Raw genomic sequence first — 24,490 nt, forward strand, 5'->3', positions numbered from 1 at the left:
ATTACAGCATATGCGGCACACTCTCTATAAGCTGATTTTTTATACTGTACTATCATGGATGCAAACCAGTGGTATGTAGAAAGTAGAACGAACATGAGTCTCAAACACCATTTGGAAGTGGTCACCAACTGTGTTAAATATAAAGGATTTCCAGTAAATGTACATAGTAACACACTGGACAATCAGATCAAAGGCATCAAAATGAGATTTTTTGTGTTATGTGTATCGCAGTACAAATCAGATCCTAATGTGTCAAATCAAACTGTGAGCTGAAAACACTGTATCATTACAGCCGGACAAGCTGTGGCTTGTGCCGAGTGTCAGAGTAGAAACAACTGAAAACATGACACTGATACTCCACCATGATCCTTTTCACAAACAGACCCATCAGATGGTGTTTACCTACATAGAGTTGCGCTGGCAAAAGGCCTCTCACTGAGCATGCGACACAAAAACTCTGCACTGAAACCCATTTACATAGAGATGTGATACATAGCATACTGAGCAATTTCTAACTCATAAGCATTCACCGTGTAGATAGCCTACACCCAACGCTTCACACAAAGTGCATAATGTAGAGCAGGATAGTCATTCTACAGATGCTTTGTGATTACAACCAACCTCTGTGAGAATCATTTTGACATGAAACCTCAGATTAATCCACATTACACATTCAGGGTAATGTGCTCAAAGTGCATACCTGCCAGAATATGGGGCTCCGTCTGGTAATGTGTGTCCATCCCGTTGGCGTAGATAACCCTCAGTGAATGATCATTACCCACCTGGTAGCTGTTGCGAAGCTGATCTATATGACAGAAAGACAGAGAGACGATTACTCCGAATGATCCATGACGGTGTTTCACACTGATTCTGTGTTTGTTTTCAATGTGGCAGACTCTAACGCATTTATTCAAAAACACTGTAATAATGCTTCAGTGAACTGAGGGGAAGGTGAGCAAAGGAAAGACAATGAGAGGACAGCAAGAAAGTGCAAGTAAGGGAGGGGTTAGGGAGATAAAGGGATGAATGTAAAGAGAGAAAACAGTACAATTAATTTCCGTGGGCAGGGTTTGAACCTGCTAATGGAGCACAGAGCAGGTATTAACATCCCCCAGCCTCTTTTAATTAGGTTCCCCTTGACCTCTCGCAGGACTAATGGCTCTGTGTGTGTGTGTGTGTGTGTGTGTGTGTGTGTGTGTGTGTGTGTGTGTGTGTGTGTGGTGTGTGTGTGTGTGAGCGAGAGAGGCTTCCTTGGCCGTAGATATTTTTACTTCTTCCTCCTTCCTTCTTTCTGACACACCATCAGGTCGACAATCGGTTGATTGGTTGATTTATTTAAAAACTAATTAAAGTTTTTCCTAACAAAACTTTTGACTCAACTTTATTGATGTACATTTTCAAGGGCACATTAAAAAGGAAAAGGAAACATTTCAACATTTGATGCAACAGTAATTAAATATAAAATTAAGTAAATTAAATGTAATGATCTACAAATGTGTTTTTTCTTTACCCTCCATAGTTTCACCAGGATCCTCTTCTCTAGGCTCTATTGAATTTTAATTTACATACACAAGAGAGGAAAAACTGCAGCGCTGCTTGGCCAAATTTTTGTTATAATGAACTCATTACAAAGATATTGTAAAAAAAAATACTTCAACCACATAATGACAATTTACACATCAATACTCGTCCAATTTTATGTGAAGAGAACTTTGCTTTTCTTACATGCCTCCACGGTGAACGGAGAATCCAAAAAAGGTGAACATCCTTCATGTATTAAAGTCACTGAGGACCACGTTTATTACTGGAAAAACATATCAAAACATTTGTTTGCAAATACTCCCACAGCTCAGTGTAGTAAATCCATGTCTCATTTATCCAACCCTACGCTCAGAACTTGTCAAACACATGCATTTTTCTTAAAAATGTTAACACATCTTCCTATGGGTAGCGTGCCCTGAGCATGCCTGAGCAGGCATGTGCCTATGAGCTCGACTTCAGCATAATTCAAATGCATGCGTGTGCCCAGACTGTGTTTTAAATCTTAATGTATTAATAAAAAAAGCATATGTTTGGCAAGCACTGAGCATATGTCTTGATAAATTAGACTTGGATTATGCTGCACAAGTTGTGTGAGAGTTTGTTAATGGATGGTTTAATATAGTTTTGCTGTTGTTAAACTCAGTCCTCCATTACTTTATGCCATGAAGAAAGTTTTCTTCATGAATTCAAGATAAATTGCAGGGAGCAACTGATATACAAATGGTCATTTTGTGGGTGAAATATTGCTTTAAGACCTTTCGAATCTGGCCAAAAGGCAAATCCTGCAAACACTGACCGCTGTGTCATTTCTCCAATAATGATTGTATGTTGTGGTTTATTATTGTGGGGTGGATCTGATCCTTCACTCCCACCCATCCACATCAATTTCCCAGCACAAAAGAAAGGCTTTGTACAATATGTTATAAAGCGGGAAGAGTTAGCACACACAGCATACAGCCGGCCCTTGATAATGAATTGGCACAAACATTTGCTGTATTTTTCCTCGAAGAACATCACTGCCAAGCCCTGCATTACCAACATGTTCGCCCGGTTTCACAAAGCAATCAACAACAACAACATCAAAATGACAAAACACAGCAGCTATATTAGCTTGTTTACCATTTCTGGGCTGCACCTACACCTAATGTGATTTCACATTACCGAGACCACTTGCACGCTGGCACATTGTGCAGTTTAGATGATAGCGGGGAGGCGAAACGATAAATAATGTACACCAATTGATGGAGAGGAATGCTACACTTGTCGATGGCTTTGAATAACTTATTACATTCTGATCAATACTGTTCTGCTGTGAGGGAGAATCCACTCTGTTTTCCCTCACACTCTGGGAACATGTAGCTGGCTCTGAAACAAATCACTGCTGGCCACTCGAGGCCTCGCTTCAACCGGCTCATTAGTTCAGATTTAACAAGGGCATCAGTGCTAAATTATTGTTTTTGCTCGCTGTTTAGGCTGAATGTCTGACATGAAGCATGATAAGGTGGGTGAAACTAGCTTTTCCTTTTTGCACTTCCCCTCAAATCTGTGATTCTCAGAGGGGATGCATTGACAGATCAGTCCATAACTCACTTCCTCATCTGAGGTCTATTCTTAAAAGGTTCAAAATGGAGATTTCAGTTTTTCAATATTTATTATTAGCTGTAACACGAGGAGCTGCTGTGAGTTATTTTTACAATCTGCAGGAAGAACACAAACATAACAAATTTCAAAAAGACTGTATCCATTGTAGGGATATTGTACTGCATAGCACTACATTGTAGATACATTCCTGATCCTGTGTCCACAGGCAGCAATTAAATGCTGCACACGTCTGTCATAAAAGTTTTGAATCTGTACACTAACGACACATTCTTCCTTTCTTTCAGTAAGTCAATAGGTAATGGTTATGGACTAGAACAAAGGCATGTACTGCAGATGGAATTCACTTAGACCTCAACATACTCTATCAATACTGTTAACCGTAGGTCAGCACTGTACATGCAGTGTTCACATGGCACATTCACCTGAGCCAGAGGGTAATACTGTGGAAAGCAATGTGAATAAAACCTTTCACAATTTGGCTACTGGTCAGAGAAATATAGATTTAATGATTTGGAGTGTTTGCTCTGGGTAAGTGCCAGGACTGGTGGTGGTGGCTGAAGATCATGAACTACAAAGCTGAGAAATGTCTGGATTACTGGGCAGAAGCTGTTTATAAGGGTGTTAAAGGAAGACTTTCTCACAGAGTGCTTTCTGCAGGAGATTGGTCTGACTTTTTCAGCCATTTGGTGCTTTTACATGGACTGTAATACTTCATGAATAATATGAATAACAGCCCAATCAGAATAAAAATGCCTCACGTAACCACCTCAATTGAAAGAGACTGGCCCGCATGGACAGTGTGCTACATTCTTATGTGAATGCTCTGATTAATAAATGTATTATTTGATTTTGAAACAGTCTTATCTAACATCGTTGTTACAGGCTGTGCAATGTGGAGTCACTAGACACAACAACTGTCTTGTTACCAGGAGCAGTGACCTGCATTGTAATACGTTTAGGGAACACTGGTTAATGGTAAAGTCCACTGATAGTTTGCATGTGAGGTGTTGGTAGCTACAGAAAATAACCTGGGTTACACTTACATTACTTACTACTTAATTGTATCAAGAGGCAGAACCACTTCTTTTCCTTCTTTACTTTGTGTATTGAATTAATTGAATTTTCTCAATAAGGTTGAAAAAACACTCTTCTTCTGCTATATTTCTTGCAAATTATGCTGGTTTCACACTCAACACAGAAGCGTAATGAAGCACACCGATTTTCCGTGCAGTGCTGCCCACTTCCTTTCAGTGCCCATGTAAAGCATTTAGACTATTCTCACAGGACATGGCGCTGGTTGGCTTGTGATTTGCAGCAATAGTTTTGGCATCTGGTTTATTTTTTCAGCCAGCCGTGAGCAAATCTGACCAAAGAACACACTGATAATCTATGGGTGATATAAAGGATATATTAGATATGATATAAGTGATCCGATTTTGATAAATGATAAAATATACATCCAATGCTACCACATAATTGTCAGTTGTGTCAACACAGAGAGCAAAAGAAAGACAAGCAGACACACACATACACAAGCAGACAGAGACAGAGCTCTGCGTGTGATCAGAAAAGAGCAGAGGAGTACAATCGCTTGCTGACCAGCGTGGAAAATTGCACTTGTGGTGTGAACGGCCAGGTCAACTGCTGCTGGGTGGCTGCGCAATAGCTGACATATCAGGGCATTTCTGCGACCAGGGTGAGCATGGCATGAGACGCTTCACAGCTGGCAGAACTGCTTCACGCAAGTCAAAAAAGTTTTATTCTGATTAAATTCTTGGGGGCATGTAAACGCACATCTTATTGGATCACTCTATTAAGCATCCATGTAAACAATAAGGCTGGAATCTCTGATCAGAATGATTTCAATCCAACCGCAGCCATCGTCTCCTGACCCTGGTACCACTCCAAACACAGCAATGATATTGCAGGTTGTGACGATACAACCACGTCTGAATGTTTCATAAAACTCTACTGTGTAACATTTACCAGCCTCAGCACGGCAATGACTACGACTCTATCAGCTATTACTGCTGTCTCTACTGTCTTTGTAAACTATATACATTGTGTGAAACCTTTCATCTTCTTTCATGTCGTTAACAATTGATAGAAACAATGATTGATCTTCTAAAACAAGCTGGGCTTTTTCCATTGTGATTCATTTCTGTGTGAACCAAAGCCACCCGTCAGTGATTTAAAACAAAACTGCACTGTTTTGGAAAAAAGAGAAAGTTGAAATATGTTGAATAGAGCCCTGGTTTCTACAGGGACACCATCACTCAGTATGATTCACATTACAAAGGCATTTGCAAAATAAATGGTGTTACAATACACACGCTCTTGCCAACTTTCTTCTGTCTCACACACACACAGAGACACACACTTACCTTGCACCAGAGTGTAGAAGGAGTCTATTGATGACAGGTTGGTTGTGATGGAAACGTCCTCATCCCTCCCTGACGTCTCGATGTCCACGGCAACAGCTCCTGACGACATGTCGCCGTGGAGATTGGTGACCACGCCGGTGGGGAAAGTCACATTAGTCAGACGACCCTCACTGTCATAGCTACAAGGACATTGAGGTTGCAGGGAGGGAGGGATAAAGGGACATTAGTTGCCATTACTGTGATGTGCTTTATGGAACCCTGAAAAAAAATATTAATCTGCATTACACACACACACACACACACACACACGCACACACACAGAGGCTAGTTTCTTACAGCTGAATGTGCTTGAGCTGGCTCTGAGTAACAGCAATTTTAGAGGAGGTAGAGCAGAGCGCAGCTTGGAGTCGAATTCATTTAATTAGAGGAAGTCAATTTTATTACAAGTGAATTTCAACTCAGATCTGAAACTAGGTTTTCAATTACTTTAGGTCTCTTGTCAAAGGACTATTTGTTCAATGTCCACTGGTCCAACAAAAGGTTATATCTGGACATAAACTTGTAGAAACACTGAAGAAATTAAAGTGTCAATTCTGTCAATTCAGCTCGACACCTGTCACATGTTGCCCACTGATGCCACTCTGTCAGAAGTGTTTGCTCAATGCAATAAAAACCAGAGCTAATATAATTATCAGTAACTTGATCAATAAACTTGTAGATGGCTTTTGAAGTGTCAAAATCCAACAGTCCATTTATCCATCAGCACGTACAGTGTCAGTGCAAACATGTGCTCAGACATAAACACAGTAATGCTGCTCACTCATAGAAGGTGGTCCAGCCTATTTGGATGCTCTTGGTAGCCAGCAAACCGCTGTTGCCATGGTAACTAAACAAGACCAGTTCCTGACCCTGAGCCGTGAGAGTCTTAAGACCTCCGTTAGTCCCGATGGTCAGCCAGATGACCTATACACAAACAAAAACAAAAACAGCCACAGGAAAACAGGATCACATGTTCAGATTCTGCCAGTATGCTCTTTCACTCATGTCAGCCATCGTCTCAGAAAACTCGAAACTTTGTGTGAGTAGTATCACTGTATTCAAAATAATGATAAAACAGAATCACTGGTCTATTAGCTGGCTGAATGCAGGTATTTTGATAATGGGACATTTAAGTTCTGCAGCATGACAAACAAGCCTTGCTCATCTCACCTGATTGTCAGGGGCGACCACACGCACAGGCATCCTGTTGGTGTCTCTACGGATACGGAGGGTGTTTCCACTGCTGTCTGTCACTGCGGTTACATCTTCCTCATTGCTGAGAGTGAGGGAACAGAGGGTGGAAAATTAGTGAGAATAAAAATAGGTAAAGTTTTATGAAAAGGAAAAAAAAATAGAGTGCAGAGACAAAATTATTTTTTAAGATGCAACAACTGAAGAGAGAAAAAACACACAAGGTAATTTCTTCCTGAAATATAAACTTGGGTTGCATTCATCCTCATTGTAAAATTGTTGTTTTGTTTGTTTTCAAAGCAAACCAACCTGTAGCTGAAGTTGTATTTATAGTCTCCAGTGACCAGAGACATGGTGAACTGGTGAGTCCCATTCCAATCAAACACATAGAGCTCCTGAGAGGCTGGAGACGCCACTTCATAGGAGCTGGGACCTGAGGCCAGAGAGCCTGAAGAAAAGCAGATGGACAGACTTGTCATTTCTTTATTATTTACTTTAGCTCCTATTATTATTTGCTTTTTTCTCTTCATCAAACTCATACAGTATCTTCCCAGCATACATTACAATTACTCATACATTGGAATACAACATATGCAGAAAAATTCTCGTCATGATTTTGTTTAGTTACTGTCTATAATGCATATGGAAAATATCTGGGGCAGTTCTGCTGTTTACACCACAGCAATCACAGCCAAAATCTTGTTTTTGGTTTTGAACCTGTCATTTAGTACTTTTCAGTTCAACAGGGACGACTGGCCGAGCAGATTTGCCTGTACAAACATCTCTAGTCCACCACACTGGGGAGAGGAGAGGCTTTTTGCCGCAGGGTGTGGAACAACATGACAGATCGCTCTGTAAAAGCTAGAAAAACAGCCATGGAAAGAGTGGCGACCTGGGGGGGAACAAAGTGGTATATAATAATTTCGACTTGGAGGTAAGCAACAGTTTTAATAATGTTACATAAATGCAATGTTTGGTGGTATGTCAGTGTTTACCACTGTTGCCAGGCTACTTACTTCTTGGTAAAGTTCTTCCAGTAACACTCATTGACTTCTTGCTTATCCTCAGAATATTTAATAGTACACAAGTGGTGTTTCGGAGCATATTGTAATAAATAGCGTGTTGAGCATAAACACTGTTGTGCTTGCTTGCAGTTGTTGTGCCATCTATGAAGGCCCCCACAAAGGTGTCTCATGCAAGTATTAACAAGGCCTCAGTGGTTGGAGTGCAGTATCCTTTCTAGCTCAAATACGAGTCCATGTAGTCCATGTTCCATGTATTGGTGTACATACAGACATCCCATAACACTACACAAGCTCTATCATAATGTGACAGCTGCAACTGTTGATGTAAAGCAATGGTGAAATGGGTCTTCAAACTATTAATACAACTTTTTTTTCTCTATTATTTTGGCCCTCCTAAGAGACGTTGAGCAACATTAGTTTGTCCACCCTGTACATATGTCTACTGTTCATACCAGTAGGTGGTTGGTTGCGTCGTATAGCTCGTATCCGGATGTTTCCCAGATCCGCCACATACAGCGTCCCATCCGGAGACACCACCAAAGAGGAAGGACAATTAAGCCTCGCGTCTTTAGCATAGCCGTCTCCTGTCTGATAGCAGTCACAGTTGGCATCGTTCTGTCGGACAGAGGGAGATAGGGAGCGGGAGAGAAGGAAGTACCAAACAAAGACAGAAAAGAAGACAGAGATAGAGAATAACAACACATGAATAATTCAACTTGGCTTATGTTATGGAGAGTAGAGTAGAGATATGGGCCCCATCAAAGATTCAACAGAAGATATTCTCATGAATTTGATGTTTTTTGTTCTAATCAAGTATTAATATATTCGTGTCGATCAGATACTACCTGCGGTCACTTTAGCACTGTCTTGTATTGTTTTGGGATTAGAGTACATTTACTCTATATGTAATCTCCTTCATGTCATTCTTTGATTGGTAACCATTCATCCTGAACTTAAGTGGTGAGCTGATGGACAAAACAGCTGTACTACTATAAATGAATCAAGATTTAGATTTGAAACTAAGATAGAAAGAAGCTGTGGTATAGTACCTTGCAGTCACAGTCAGATGGCGCTCCAGCTAGATGGGTAATTTCTCCATCTGTCGACACCTGGTGGGATGACAGCCAGAAATCGACACTTTAAAACTACAGAGACAGAAGTGTTCTTTCACAGAAAAGAAAATGACACACTAAAAGCATCTTCAGTTGACGTGTGTGTCTGCAGCTGGGGTTCAGTCAGATCAAGGACTTTTGAAACTTTCTAATTACTGACTTAGACATTCAAAGTTTTACTTGCCTGATGTGAAAATTGTTCATCTGATATTCAGGAAATTACTGAATATACCGTATTTATCCTGAAGATTACCTGTCGGATGCGGTGGATTTTCTTCTCATCAGTCTCTGCGATGTAGAGGACACCACTGTAGGACAAGGCAATAGCTGTAGCTCCCTCTAGCATGGTTTGGACCGCTCTCTTCCCCATAGTGTATTCTATACCAGGTACCTGGCAGTGCATGGGACGGCCTGCCACAATACGAACCTGAACACCAACACACATACATGGATGATGGTTATGAGTGATTAAGTAACACTGTGTGTTTTTTGTTTTGGCAAAGTGGGATGAACAATTACATTAGCTCATATGGTTTTCTTATTTTACTTGAAAAACTTACTTTAAGGAAAATCTAAAAAACAGCACAAAACAGGACATTTCGACTTCAGCTTCAACTTTATTTTGTCTCTGGAGGGCAATTAGTTCCACAGCAAGTAAGAACACACAAACAAGATATGAGAGAACACATAAGAATATAAATACTCAACAATCGGGGGGAGGTGGAGAGAACCAAATACAGTGAGCTGAAACAACAGTGGACACTGGAATAGATTCCTAAAATAAAATAAGTGTAAAACATGCAGTGCTGTCAATGTGGGTATAGACAATACCTGTCTATTTTCAGTGATCTGAAGCACAACGTTGTTGTCCAAGACGTAGATGGAGTTATCCATGGGGTTGATGGCAAGATCTGTGGGCCATTCTAAACGAACCTGGATAAAAAGACGACAGAGGAGAGAATAGAGAGTTCACTTCACATGCTGTTCTGAATGTAAAGCTCAATGAAACTATACTGTATTTTGCTAGCTGATACTATTGATTCTTATGCTGATATACAGTGTATTTCCAGGTTGAATCCTGCCAATGTTGTTTGCCCTCTAAGTTAAATGAATCTGTGAGCATTTCTGGCACAATGTCATCTACTTCTACAGTGCATGGAGAAGGGAAAGAAGTCTTAAAAAGGCTGAAAACTCAGCAACATTTGTGGTATATAGAACAACTTAATTCCAAGACCAGTGTGTTTTGGCTTGTGGCCTTCATCGTGATCATCATGAAACACAATAAATACAACATTTAAATAAGGCAGGCGTGCAGCAGGAAAAAAGAATTTAAATACAACCCATCATCTCCATTTACTCACCTATCAGTCAATGATGCAAATACAAAGCTGGGTTGAGTCACGTGGCTCAAGGTAATGGGCATTTAATCACTCAGTGATTAGGCCTAATGGAACGGTTTGATAATGACAGATGGTTTAAAAATTATGCGCCTAAAAGTTTTCATGATCTCAAGGTCTGCTGCTTCAGTAATGCGAAAACATGGTGGACTACAATTCAGAAAAAGTGTTACATGACCGAAAGCTGAAGTATGAAAACTTCAAATCTAATTAAATAAATCTAAATGCACTGTTTTTGTTTAATGTTTTTGACAGACTCTGTCCAGTGGTGTAGTGGTAGTTGATGAGGCGGGTGTACTGCTAGGAAGATGAGTAGGTTACTAAGGAAGTGGGTATATGCCCCTATATATATATATATATATATATATATATATATATATATATATATATATATACAGTACAGGCCAAAAGTTTGGACACACCTTCTCATTCAATGCGTTTTCTTTATTTTCATGACTATTTACATTGTAGATTCTCACTGAAGGCATCAAAACTATGAATGAACACATGTGGAGTTATGTACTTAACAAAAAAAGGTGAAATAACTGAAAACATGTTTTATATTCTAGTTTCTTCAAAATAGCCACCCTTTGCTCTGATTACTGCTTTGCACACTCTTGGCATTCTCTCCATGAGCTTCAAGAGGTAGTCACCTGAAATGGTTTTCCAACAGTCTTGAAGGAGTTCCCAGAGGTGTTTAGCACTTGTTGGCCCCTTTGCCTTCACTCTGCGGTCCAGCTCACCCCAAACCATCTCGATTGGGTTCAGGTCCGGTGACTGTGGAGGCCAGGTCATCTGCCGCAGCACTCCATCACTCTCCTTCATGGTCAAATAGCCCTTACACAGCCTGGAGGTGTGTTTGGGGTCATTGTCCTGTTGAAGAATAAATGATGGTCCAACTAATACGCAAACCGGATGGGATGGCATGTCGCTGCAGGATGCTGTGGTAGCCATGCTGGTTCAGTGTGCCTTCAATTTTGAATAAATCCCCAACAGTGTCACCAGCAAAACACCCCCACACCATCACACCTCCTCCTCCATGCTTCACAGTGGGAACCAGGCATGTGGAATCCATCCGTTCACCTTTTCTGCGTCTCACAAAGACACGGCGGTTGGAACCAAAGATCTCAAATTTGGACTCATCAGACCAAAGCACAGATTTCCACTGGTCTAATGTCCATTCCTTGTGTTTCTTGACCCAAACAAATCTCTTCTGCTTGGTGCCTCTCCTTAGCAGTGGTTTCCTAGCAGCTATTTGACCATGAAGGCCTGATTGGCGCAGTCTCCTCTTAACAGTTGTTCTAGAGATGGGTCTGCTGCTAGAACTCTGTGTGGCATTCATCTGGTCTCTGATCTGAGCTGCTGTTAACTTGCGATTTCTGAGGCTGGTGACTCGGATGAACGTATCCTCAGAAGCAGAGGTGACTCTTGGTCTTCCTTTCCTGGGTCGGTCCTCATGTGTGCCAGTTTCGTTGTAGCGCTTGATGGTTTTTGCGACTCCACTTGGGGACACATTTAAAGTTTTTGCAATTTTCCGGACTGACTGACCTTCATTTCTTAAAGTAATGATGGCCACTCGTTTTTCTTTATTTAGCTGATTGGTTCTTGCCATAATATGAATTTTAACAGTTGTCCAATAGGGCTGTCGGCTGTGTATTAACGTGACTTCTGCACAACACAACTGATGGTCCCAACCCCATTGATAAAGCAAGAAATTCCACTAATTAACCCTGATAAGGCACACCTGTGAAGTGGAAACCATTTCAGGTGACTACCTCTTGAAGCTCATGGAGAGAATGCCAAGAGTGTGCAAAGCAGTAATCAGAGCAAAGGGTGGCTATTTTGAAGAAACTAGAATATAAAACATGTTTTCAGTTATTTCACCTTTTTTTGTTAAGTACATAACTCCACATGTTCATTCATAGTTTTGATGCCTTCAGTGAGAATCTACAATGTAAATAGTCATGAAAATAAAGAAAACGCATTGAATGAGAAGGTGTGTCCAAACTTTTGGCCTGTACTGTATATATACATATATACAATGGCATTTTGGATGATAGGTGGGTACACTGTACACAGCCAGAAAAAGAGTTACCCTGTATACCTGCGTATTGTGAGGGAAATTGTTTCTAAAGAAGTGGCGGACTCAGCATGAGGAATCAGGTCTCCTTAATGCATGCAGCATAGAGAGAAGACCCAATTGTTCTCTACCAACCTTCAGAGTGTACACACTTTTATACCATACTGAAGCTCTGATCCCAGTTTGCACCCACTGGCTCCACTTGTTCAGGAGACTGCCCCCGTAAAACAGATTTACCAATACAGGAAACGTCCCCCCCACCAAACTAAAGGTCATGCCTCAAGATGTAAGAAATTAGCCCCCAAAACAAATTCCTAAACAACTCCCACAGTGTTCCACTACACCACTGACTTTATGTATACCTGGGCTCCCCAGTAGCTCACTGGGTAGAGCGCGTGCCATTAAGGCTGCGTCCTTACTGCAGCGGTCCGGGTTAGAGTTCAACCCGTGCTACTGCATGTCATCCCCTTTGTTTCCCCTGCCTTTCTTGTCTCTTTCTAAACAGCTGTCAAAGACAATGCAGAAATGCCCCAAAACAAACAAACAAACAAACAAACAAAACTATTACAACTGTCAAATATCAGCCAATAATATATTATATAATCCCAGTATTTACTGGTCTCTTAAATTTCCACATTTTAAACCCAGATTTTACATGCTGAAGCATTAAAACAATCCACAAGGAGTAATACAACTATGGTGTATTAGAATATCTTATTAATAGCTATATTAATGTAACAATCAATCAGCAGTGTCTCTGGCTGGCAGGTTGTACGGCAGCAAAAAAGATGCTCACTTTAAGATGGCAACATGCTCACGCTCTCCCAATACATCAGTGGATAGCTTCTGGTTTTGTAGTTCCCCTTGGGCTATTTTTCTTTTCTAGAAATGTGTATGTGTGGGGGCATTGTGTTGTAACTGAATAAAAATCAACTGATTGGGAAAAAAAATATCTGGCTATAAAACAATATGCATTTACATTCATATCATACTAACTGTTTAGTTGTAAATATTAGCATTAATCTACAGAAAATGCTGAGAGACCTGAAAAATGTGTGGGCTGCCAGTTCACATGTTTCCACAAGTGAACTTAGGAGGTCAACTAAATAACTGCTTGAAGTCAAACTGAGCTAAATTCTGCAGAGAAGGACAAACGGTCAGAGTTCAGATAACGACTCGGCAAGAAATGCTCTTAACTACGCTGCTGTGCTCACAAAACACTGACCACAAGTCCCTTTCACACGGACACACATAAACACAGATCAAGTGTCAAGTGTTAGACCTTTAGGAAAACAGATAAAACAAGGCATTTTATGTGTGTGTGTGTGTACGTAGGTGGTGTTCCTTTCAATCTGAAGTCCATCTTGTGTTTGTAGGACTGTAGCTTCTCACTCTGAAACTAATGTGTAGTAATAAAAGGAAAGCATTCTCCCATCTCTCACTCACACTCTGTCTCACTCCCTCTTGATTTGTTTCGCCTCTGTCTGATGAGTTTCTGAAATAATATATTTATTTTTCTGATGGCACATCAGAGCTACCTATCAGCTGAACTGAATCTCAGCCACACAGCCTTGTTTTAACTACTGTGAATCACATACAAGCACAACTAATCTGCAGAAGAGATCTGAATTTACTGGAAACCTTTAGCTCTAATGCAAGTGTGACATTGTTATAGCATAGTGAGAAGTTACAGGAAGGCAGTCAGGGTGGATTGGTGCATGTAGCATATTTAAGTTATCTTCGAATGTTACCTGTCTGATGTGCATGCTGGTATCGCAGGTCAAAGGTCGTGCAGATGTCAGGTCATTGCTGCCCAGCACTGTGGAGATGATTCCATTACGATCCACTTTTCTGATCATAGTCCCGTCCACAAAGTAGATCAAACCGTTTCTATCTACTGCAATCCCTGTAAAACACAGAGGCAAAGAACACACACAAACACACTGCTCAATGTCCAGTTGTTTATTAATACATCAACTCCAGGATTCAAAGGAGAAAATAAAAGTGAGGTAATTCTCCTGTGGAGTCAGGATGCAACTACAGCAGATAATACAAAAAGACAGAGTCAATAAAAAACATAAATAAGAAAATATAGAGCCTGAGTGTATTTAAGAAAAGTCAGCCAAGATTAATATATGAATGAAAACTGTCAGATAAGATGAAAGCAGTGATGCTGCTGAGCAACCCTGAGCCATTGAAATCTGACAGGATGCAGTAAAGTCATTATCCACACATAGAGGGGACACACCCTGTTATTTCCCTGATAATCCTACATTGTGGAGAAATCTGTGTTGAAATCATGGCAACAGTTGCTTGGCATGACTTATTGTACTTAAAGTATTTCGTGTGTCTAAGAAACCATTGGATGCTGTTGTCATACTGTCGTTAATGTGTCAGTATTTTTGTTCTGGTGCTTTGCTGACACCTGCCCGTCTGCTTTTGCCGATGTCGGCAGAATGGAGGTGTTTGGAGACCTCCGGTACACATATCCTTATGTTTTTAACTTCTTAAAATGCACCCTAATTCACAAATATGTTAGACATTGCTACAAACATTCATGTCATCTTTTGTTCTCTCACTACAATGAAAACCTATTAGCATCACTGAAAAAGTATCATATAGGTGAGCAAACAAGCAGTTGTGTAAATCAATCAAAAAACACGTGGAACAATAAATTAACATCAGTTTTGAAAAATATATATGTATATCCATACTCAAATCTAGTGACTGTCCCATGCTTAAATCTCTTGATGGTAATGAAGCCCAACAAATAAACCACTGCTGAGATGCTAAATGCTTTTTATTCTTTTCAGTGTGACTCACTGAGCTTGATATAAGAAGCTCAGTAAAGCAACATACTGGTGTTACCACTCACTGATATTTCTGTGGAGCAACCTTGTATGTCTGAACAGATTCTGTAAATGAAACATTGATCGGCTTGATTTTATATTCCCCTCAAGCAGGGTAAACATTCAGAGCTCTAACAGGATACATGTGGCTGTGTGTGAAAAACTGTCATCCTACACAAAACCACAGACATCAGGGTCAACGTCTTGGAAGCAGTCCTCCCAAAGCCCAAGTGTCCCTGTGGTTTACTGTCAGCTTCTGTTTCCTTCACAAGAAGGACCAGAGCAACATGGTAACCAAAAGCGTCATCTCCTCTCATGCTTATTTAATTTAAGATGCTGTCTGTTGTTGGCTTGCGGGGATTCTGCACCTCCTGCACAGGTTTTCTTCAGGGACACTGATTGTTCTCTGCCTCAGCACATTGTCGGAGTGCTGCAGAAAGTGCGCTGCTTTTAAAGGGCAGGGGAAGAGGTGATCTGATTGTTCATGACTGAACCTACTGATAACATATCACAAATCCGACTGTCTTTTCAACTGCCCACACTGTCTACCTCTAGACACGAAAAAAAATCACACCATTATACATTATGCATTTTGTGCCTTTATACTGTGAACCATTAATTTATGAGAAAAATTCTGACTTCATACTGAGTGGTGTCCCCTTGAACAGGAGAAGGAGCATCAAAAAGAATTTGGATCATGTCCTTTATAAACAGCTCTGAAAAATACATACTAAGTAAGGATAGACCGATACATCGGCCGGCCAATATATCGGGCCGATATTTGAGTTTTTTACTTGTATCGGCATCGGCCGATACGCGCGTGGGTTCACGGATTTATTTTTCCCTGGCATGATTTACAGACAGGCATCCACGGGCAGCTCTGTGTTGCCAGAAGACCCTGCAGTGCACATGCAGCGAATCCTACTGTGTACAGTAGTTGTTGTTTTATTTATGCTTCAGCTTAAATATTTGTTTATTTTATAAATACATTACTGGAAGATTTAAGAGCACTGAACTCTTTTTTTTATTTGAATGTATAATAATAATAATAATATTCTACCTGTTCTACCTCAACTTTCCATCTTGTTTTAGTATTTTTACTGTTCAATAAATATTTCTTATTTTAAACTTGAGACCTGTAATATTTGTTATCATTGTGTCATTTTTTTGATGTAAATTGAGGGAGCAAAAGCAGTATCGGCCCCAAATATCGGCTCAAGAAAATCGGCAGTCCATAATCGGTCATCGGCTAAAGGTGATGGAAAAAAATCGGTATCGGCATCGGCCCTAAAAAATCCATATCGGTCTATCCCTAATACTAAGCAAAATGTGTACAAATACAGGCCATGAGCTCCTTCAAAGTTAGAGATGGGACATACAGTACATAAAAAGAAATGGGCACAACGTATCCCTACACTGTAAAAATAGGAGCAAAGCCACATCCTACGATGTATGAACACACCTGATGCAGTACAACAAAGCAAATATTTATCAAGCAGCACTCTGGCAACTCCAAATGTCCTTCCTCTTTTAGTGTGCATGGGTAAACATGATGTCTATTGCAAATTTCTTTCTAATTCTGCTGACTAAAAATCAAATAGAAATATGCCAGTAAAAGATTGCCTTACCACATAATACTGCCAACATTGCCACTAGGCTAAATAAGACAGAAGACTACAACAGAATAAACATAACACTTGAGCAGTGCGTCACAATTTACTTATCATTTCTGCATCAGAAGGTTGACAATCAAAAACAATGGCAATAAGCAGATGAGATCAGGACCAACACCAACTATTCAGAAAGGCCAGTCTGTTTTAACATTTGCAAATTGCTTTGAGTGGGAATGAAAATGCACGAATGAGTCCATGAACTGTATTTAACAAGCATCTCAGAATTAGTATTAAGAATCACGTTAATTGTTTGACTGGGACTAAACATATTCCTCAAACAGGGAAGACATGAGTGTAATTTTATGAAGCAGCTTTGTGAATAAACATCAGCATTTGTTAATACTCAGAACAGTTAGATAGATGCAAGCTGGTGTAGTTGTTTTAGGATTTACATTAGATTCAACACATTAAAGGAATTTACATACTGATGATATGATTACTTAAAATGAAATAAAATGCAAAACGTGTGGTTCCAGGACAAATAATTTAAAGGCTGGGACGTTTATTGTAACAAATAAAAATGACCTACATGCCTATCAAATTCCATCTGTGCAGATTTACACTGCTGTATGATGTGCCCAGGGATGATTCTCAAAAAAAATCCTAAGCCTGAACATTTTTTTCAGGTTGAGACATGAGGAAAGGGTCGTGATCTGCCACTGGCTGCCACTGCTGGTTAGTTTTGTGTCCGACTTCATCCCGACTTGCTCTGACGTATCACAAAAGTGAACAGCGATAAAAGACAGTTTCTCTCCACTGAATGCGCCGCCTGGCTCTCACCAGATCTAACAGCTGATTGGTTTAGATGTTGACTCAACAATATGACATTTTAGATAAACTTTTAATTTTTGTTGAATTTCAGATATTTCAATTTTATTTGTCTTATTTGAAGGTTTATTCTGTGAACAGAGAACATGTTGTGTGACTGATGGTGAACCAAGCCTAACTTTGGTCTGGTTGGGAGCGAAAGCCGTAGGTTGAGAGCGAGACGTCTCCGTTTAAAGCGCTTCTACCAGAGCTCGTCTACTGTTTGTGACGCACGCATCCCGCATCAATGTTGTTTTGCCGGAAATTCGGCATGTGCCGGATTCCCATCACCCTTGTGTGCCATTTAGCCATTGCTGCTATGGCATGTATGTCAGGGGGACTATAGATTGAATGTGAACAACATTTACTGTGATATCCTACAAAAATGTAAAACAAACAACCACATCAAGGCCATGACATCAAGCTCCGGATGAGATGGAGCAGCAAATCCTAATGCTTCAGTCTGAATCACAGAAAGGGCATAGATATGTAGTAAAAGCCGGAACAGTAGATTTGATGGTGAAGAGATCCTCATTGTAAAGGGCAGATGACCCCAGAAAACCTAATTAAACTGTGCTTGCATAACCAATTATTCAGTGTTTTTTTATCCTGTGATATTGACTTACTAAAAATACGTCCTCACCCAGACATGGAGCGGTGATGTTATGCCAACATTAATACACTGACACTGACAAATGCAAGGTGGCCTCCAATTTGCATAAAATTATTTCAACCATCTTTATTGTCAGGTACATTATTTGAATGCATTTAACTCTGAGGTGCAAAAAACACAGTCACAGTTGTGAGGTACTGAAATCATCACTGTGGCAGGCTGGATTGTGTTGTTGCCAATTCAGCTGGAAATGGAAAAATTTGTGTGAATGGATGTGCGGAGTTGGTGCAGTTTTGTGAAAGGAGCAATAACACCACAGGCAAAATTAGTCATAAGAAGTTTAAACTAATGAATATCTTTGAATAACTCCTGGATACACACTCCACCTGCCAGGCTGGGCTCATGCTCATATCTTTTGCCCAGTGCCGGGGACTTCTGGCTTAAAATTCTGGCTGAAGAAGTGCGCCTTTCTAAGGATAAGGGGAAGCTGATGAGGTGCTTATATTCCTGTTTCTAAAAGTAGGAACAAATCTGTGTGTTGGCCAGTTACGACCAACTTTCAACTCTAAAAAATATGATACATACTGGCCAAGAATTGAGGTGTCAGACTTTGTGCCCTTGTGTGTGTCTGAACCATGTCTTCAGAGTCCTCTTCAGTGACGACAGTTACGAAACAGGCTTGAATAATAACCAACCAACTCGTGTGTGTGTGTGTGTGTGTGTGTGTGTGTGTACCTTTAGGTCCCAGTAGCTGTGCCTCTGTAGCTTTTCTTCCGTCTCCACATCGAGCTTCATCAAACGGAGGACACTGTTCACCTGTACCAGCCACTACTTCTCCATTACCTGAACACACACATCATGCATTTATCCCAACAGTTCCCTTCCTTTTTCCTTGCTACATTATAGACTGAGTCACTGTGACACCACACTAACAACAATAATCACTGCCAGGTAGCTACCTGGCAATTGATTGCAATAGAGGATATATTTAAATTTGGTAAGCTTGTCAATTTTTGTTTTCATTTTCAGCCATATTTCTAAAGTTTAAGGACACACAGTTAAACACAGTGGTCTGACCAATCCGATATTTATGCTGTGCTTATCTTATGTACTGTGTTGCTTTGCTATCGTCTTTGATAAGCCAAATCTATTGGTATGGAAGCTAAGCAATGCACTGCTGCAGACGGGGCCACAACAAAATGTAATTTAACCACCTAAAAAAAAGTGTTAGTGTACACTTCATATGAATATTTGCTCTGCGTTACCTTCCACACTAACCAATCGAGGCTGCTGTCGAGCAACTCAGTGTTCTGTCTTAATTTTTTTGTCTGGTGGCTTTGATATAACAGCTTCAACTCTTCACTGGAAAAGGCTGTCTGACTGCAAGGTAAAGTGGTGAAAATACTCTAAATATAACTTACACTTCAACTGATATTGATTTTTTTTGGTAGGCTTTTATTAGGTGGCTGAAAACTAACCAACTGAAGCAGCATTTGCACAGCGCCATTTGATTTTATATATGTGAGGTGAGGATTTTCTACCCCATAGTTATTATATACAATACAAACATTAAAATTCCGTCTAAGAATTTCAATTATAGTGGATGTGTGTGAGTACTTACTGATGAGGTCACGGGCACCGCTGAGCATCTTGGGTCGGTAGATTCGTCGAGAGTTAGTATCCGATACATACAGCTGCCCTGTTACTGGGTCGGTGGCTAAGTAGTAACGGTGAGCAGGGTTGTTGCTATGGAAGCCAGCGACAGACAGAAGGGAAGGTGGGTAAAGAACAGGACAGAAACAAAGATATTTTGGGTTTAGTCATACTGTATCTTCAATAATGTCACTACCTGTGATGTCAGTGAATAAAACCTTTGACATTTAAAGAAATACACCCAGTTTTGATCACAGCCACAGAAATGATCCATTTGTCTTTAGTGGATTGCCAGCTCCAGATCACCCTGCTCACCCTTCACTACGTGATCCAAAGTTTGACAGGAGACATGAAGATGTATATAAACTAACATCAAAGGAGACAAACTGCCTTTTTAAAATAAAGTGTATGGGTTTAACAATTTGACAAGCAGGTTAAAAGCTTACATTGAAATCACCATCAACACAGCGGATTAACAATTTGGTTCCAGCATCATTATGATGGAAATGAAGGAGACTTTCTCGAGCTGATGATAATGAAGAAGTAATGAATAAAAGGAAGGTTGATGAACTGAAAAGAACTGGTGTTAATTTACTTCCAGTGGAGTACCGGGTGGTGTGTATGTGTGAGTGTGTAAGAGAGAGAAGGAGAAGCCTTTTTTAAACAAAGATCGCACTACAGTGCCACTGCCAAGTCCCTTCTTTACACTGCCTTTGCATTTTTACACATAACATGATGGTGGCATCATGCCACACCTGTGTATAATATTAGACAACATCGCAGAATCAAAAGTGGCATGACGGGTGTGACATGTAACACAACAGCGTCAGCTTCCAGTGTGACATATAACATATGCATTGGCAGTGCTTTTTCAACAATAAAAATGGCATAACTTGGCAACAGCAATCATTTACCATCCCTGTTATATGGTGGCTGAACTTGTCCTCTGCTCGAAGGGTAAGGGGCTCCCAGACCTCATTGTTTTTCCACTTAGCGGACATTTTCAGCCGCCATTCTCCTTCTTTCAGTTAGCCGCTAACTGCTATAAGCTACTTTTTAAACCTCCAATGTCGTCAAAAAGTCACACCCGTCCTGCCCATGATCCCTTCCTGCCGGCTATCCAGTTTATACAGACATGGTTTTGGCGCTAATACTGCCTGCGTTCCTGGCTCAGAGGCAAGACAACTCAGTCCCCCAATTCTGCAATCGTACCTTTTACACAGAACTGCGAGGTGGAACAATGGAGCGATACTCCTGTATTGACCAGGCAATGTAAAATAGGCTACAGAGACACACAAGGGACATACAGAGACAGACACCTGGCCCCAAGAACCACTCAGCCTTGCTACCGTTTTTTACCAGTGGCTACTCGCAGTATTGCAGCAAAAAAAAATCCCCTGTGGCCCAAAAAGCATTTTTCCCATAGACCACTATTATAAAAGAGACGTCTGTAAAACAGTTGACAAGACACCTCAAAGTGAAAACAACGGCAATTGTGACTCTTTATATTAGAAATTTTTGATCCATGGAGGTTACATATTGGTAAACTTTTCCTCAAGCCAAGAAAAGGTTGATGTCATCACAATATAAGGTTGATGTAATCACAATGTAAAGTGTACTTTGCTTATATCCGTGTACATTTTTCCAAGTCTTTTCTCTAGAATTAAATGTAGTTGCCATATATGTAAGTAAGAAAGTAAGCAAGTGCATGTTTGTGTGTGTGTGTGTTGACAGTAGGTTGATCTGTCTGTCAGTCTGAACAAACCTGTGTGGGTGCGATGGGCCCTCCCTTGTTTGTGACACACTCTAATGATGCCTGCCACATTGTCATGTAAAATCCATCACACACACGCACACAGAGCAAGTGTCAAGTATTAGACTCAACACACGCAGGCACAGATATACACATATGCACTTGCCTCTAGCCATAAGTCTCAGTGGTTGGTGATAATCAGCAGATGATCACAGGCTGTTAATTAAGACGGCTAAAAATAGACTGTGTGTGTGAGACAGAGACAGTCTCTGTTTTTCTGCACTTCTGAGGCCCAGACGTGCTGAACAGCATGCCCTTTTGTTTTAATTTAACCTTTATTTAAACAGAAAAATCCCATTTACAGTGAAACATTTTTCCAGATTCAGGATACCACAGATAAAACCACTGTATCTGACAGACTACACAACAGTGAAAACAAATGCACAAATGGCGGAAATAAGTAAAAGAAGAGGGAGAAGTACAAGTGTAGTAAGGAGTGATGGATGAGGCAATGATTGAATGAGGAATGGATACAGAGCACAGGACAAGAGGTAGACTGAAGGAGGGAATAAATCACTGGGGGAGAGAAGGAATGGAAAAAGTGGGAAGGAAGTAAACTAAGAATCAGGAGACAAAGAAGGAAGGAATGTAAGGCTGTAAAAGGAGAGAACATGTAGCATGACGTGAATGACGAAAGGCAAGAAAAGAGGAATGAACTCAAGCGAGCGAAGAGAATGAAATAACAACAAATGAAACAGAGTCACGATGGTGTGAATAAGTAAACATGAAGGAAGGGCAGAAAGGTAGAAAAAAAGCTCAGTGACATGACGAGTCCTCCTGAGAGGAAATTGTGTTTTAATTAAAGAGTGAAATTTAATTGAAACTACATTTGGAATGGGTGAAAAAAAATAATCCAATCATTGTGTCTTGCCAGTGGCAAAGAAGCCCCAGGTATGGTTCCGCTCTGTACGTGTATGAGGAGATATAGAAGAGAACTAACTGGGTTAAGCTTCATTTTCAGAGGGGAGGGAAGAGAAAAGGAGCGGCAGCAAATCCTAATGCTTCAGCATGAATCACAGAAAGGGCACAGATATGTGGTAAAAGCTGGAACAGTAGATTTGATGGTAAACAGATTCTCATTGTAGAGGGCAGATGACCCCAGAAAACCTAATTAAACTCGGGATATACCCAAATGACTCAAGGCAACTTCATGTGTAAAGATTTTTGTTGTGCATTTTGAGTTTATGATGCAGATATTAGTGGTGGACAAGCAACAAGTGAGAATATGTTGTTTCTCCATGTTCTCCTGAATGATACAGGAAGCGTTCTCAGATGGACAGGACAGGACCTATTTTTCTCAGGGGTCGGTGCACACCAAGAGAGACGACAGTAAATACTGAAGTCACCTTCATCAGGTGGCCAAAAACAGAGTGATGTTGCACTGTGTCTGCTGGATGTGCAAAAAAACACAACAGCTTTGCTGATTTGGTGACCAAAACAACTTAGCGGGATGCAGGGGCGATTGCTCTGAGACAACAAGGGAAGCTGAACTTCCCCTAAAATTTCATGGAAGAAATGGTCAAATATGCACTATTGAATTTACATTAAAATAAGAATTTACATTGTATTAAACGTGCGCTAGGATGCGTTTCACATCATGACTATGATGTTCAAACGTCATACATACCCTGTCATACATTCTCGTGTCAGTACGGTGGACGCGGAGCCTCCAAGCATTCCTATGAGACTGCACTGAGCAGGTTTTTTCATGCAGCAAAGCGAGACGATCATTGGATAAATGCGACAGAATCGTCACTTCCAGGAAGGCTCAGCTTCCCTGGGACCTAATGGAGCGGCAGGCGGGAGAGGACGCTCGGTGTATTCATGATGATTGGAGGAATTGTCTAAAAGGCTGAACCCCTTTGTGACTTACAGCGCTTTGGAATTACACACTGGCATCGGCGAGTGGAGTCTTCGGACAGAGTGCCGTCCGGAGTTCCTTATTTCCATAAGCGATATAGCTCATTTTCACTGTTTGTACAGTACAGTTTAGGTGTTTAAACCCATCTGGAAATCTTTGAGGTGTGTTTTGCTGTGGTTCTATGGCATGAGTGCTGTGGAAAAACAGCTTCAATTAAACATTTTTTAACTTTTAATTTAATTTTTGTTTTATAAGTTACTGCCTCGTCTACAATATTACAAATTTTATGATGTAAACTTAAAGTGAGCTTCCCCTGTTTGAAAGACCAGCAGCCGCCACTGGTGATATGTCAGTGTCAACTGGCCGAAAAGAAAAAAAAAATCAGTGTATCTTTGAGTAAATGTAAAATTTAAGAAAGCTTTTAAATGATGAAGCTTTTGAAGTGGAGCAAAGTTGAACTATGTCATATACTCACTATTATTTACATCAACAACAATGTATGATTCAATATTATATAAAATACCAGTGTCTTTTGTATGTACAATCTTGATTTTGCACATTAGATTTATAATGTAGAACGCTGCAGAATGGTGCAAGCAGTTGCCTGTTTGAACTCATTGCAAATCTTTGGTCTGAACTTGGCTCTAATTAATGGAGTAGAAGTATAAAGCACAAACTGTACTGAACACAGTACTTCTTTAAATGTATGCAGTTGCTTCCCACTACTGTAAGATATCACAAAGATTTCACAGTGATCATCCACCCAGTGGCTTCTGTAATCTAGATTATGCTATAAAACGTTGAAAAGTTTGTTTTTAGATTTCTAATCTAAGTTATGTGCAATTTATC

General features: G+C 40.4%; 1 protein-coding gene across 10 annotated transcripts in view; it reads right to left on the reverse strand.

Moving 5' to 3' along the window:
* Positions 1-24,490, reverse strand: part of tenm3 (teneurin transmembrane protein 3) — a 567,981-nt gene that overhangs the window by 34,621 nt on the left and 508,870 nt on the right. For all 10 annotated transcript variants that reach the window (XM_078166323.1, XM_078166324.1, XM_078166322.1 and 7 more), the window contains 12 exons: positions 19,936-20,060; positions 19,050-19,157; positions 14,124-14,278; positions 9,727-9,828; positions 9,149-9,322; positions 8,833-8,892; positions 8,236-8,398; positions 7,068-7,206; positions 6,738-6,843; positions 6,349-6,491; positions 5,529-5,707; positions 701-805 (listed from right to left, as the gene is read on the reverse strand). In XM_078166323.1, the coding sequence (XP_078022449.1) occupies positions 701-805; positions 5,529-5,707; positions 6,349-6,491; positions 6,738-6,843; positions 7,068-7,206; positions 8,236-8,398; positions 8,833-8,892; positions 9,149-9,322; positions 9,727-9,828; positions 14,124-14,278; positions 19,050-19,157; positions 19,936-20,060 (1,559 nt within the window). The remainder of the gene's footprint in view (positions 1-700; positions 806-5,528; positions 5,708-6,348; positions 6,492-6,737; positions 6,844-7,067; positions 7,207-8,235; positions 8,399-8,832; positions 8,893-9,148; positions 9,323-9,726; positions 9,829-14,123; positions 14,279-19,049; positions 19,158-19,935; positions 20,061-24,490) is intronic.

This window comes from Epinephelus lanceolatus, chromosome 3, assembly GCF_041903045.1.
Source record: "Epinephelus lanceolatus isolate andai-2023 chromosome 3, ASM4190304v1, whole genome shotgun sequence".
Classification (NCBI taxonomy): domain Eukaryota; kingdom Metazoa; phylum Chordata; class Actinopteri; order Perciformes; family Serranidae; genus Epinephelus; species Epinephelus lanceolatus.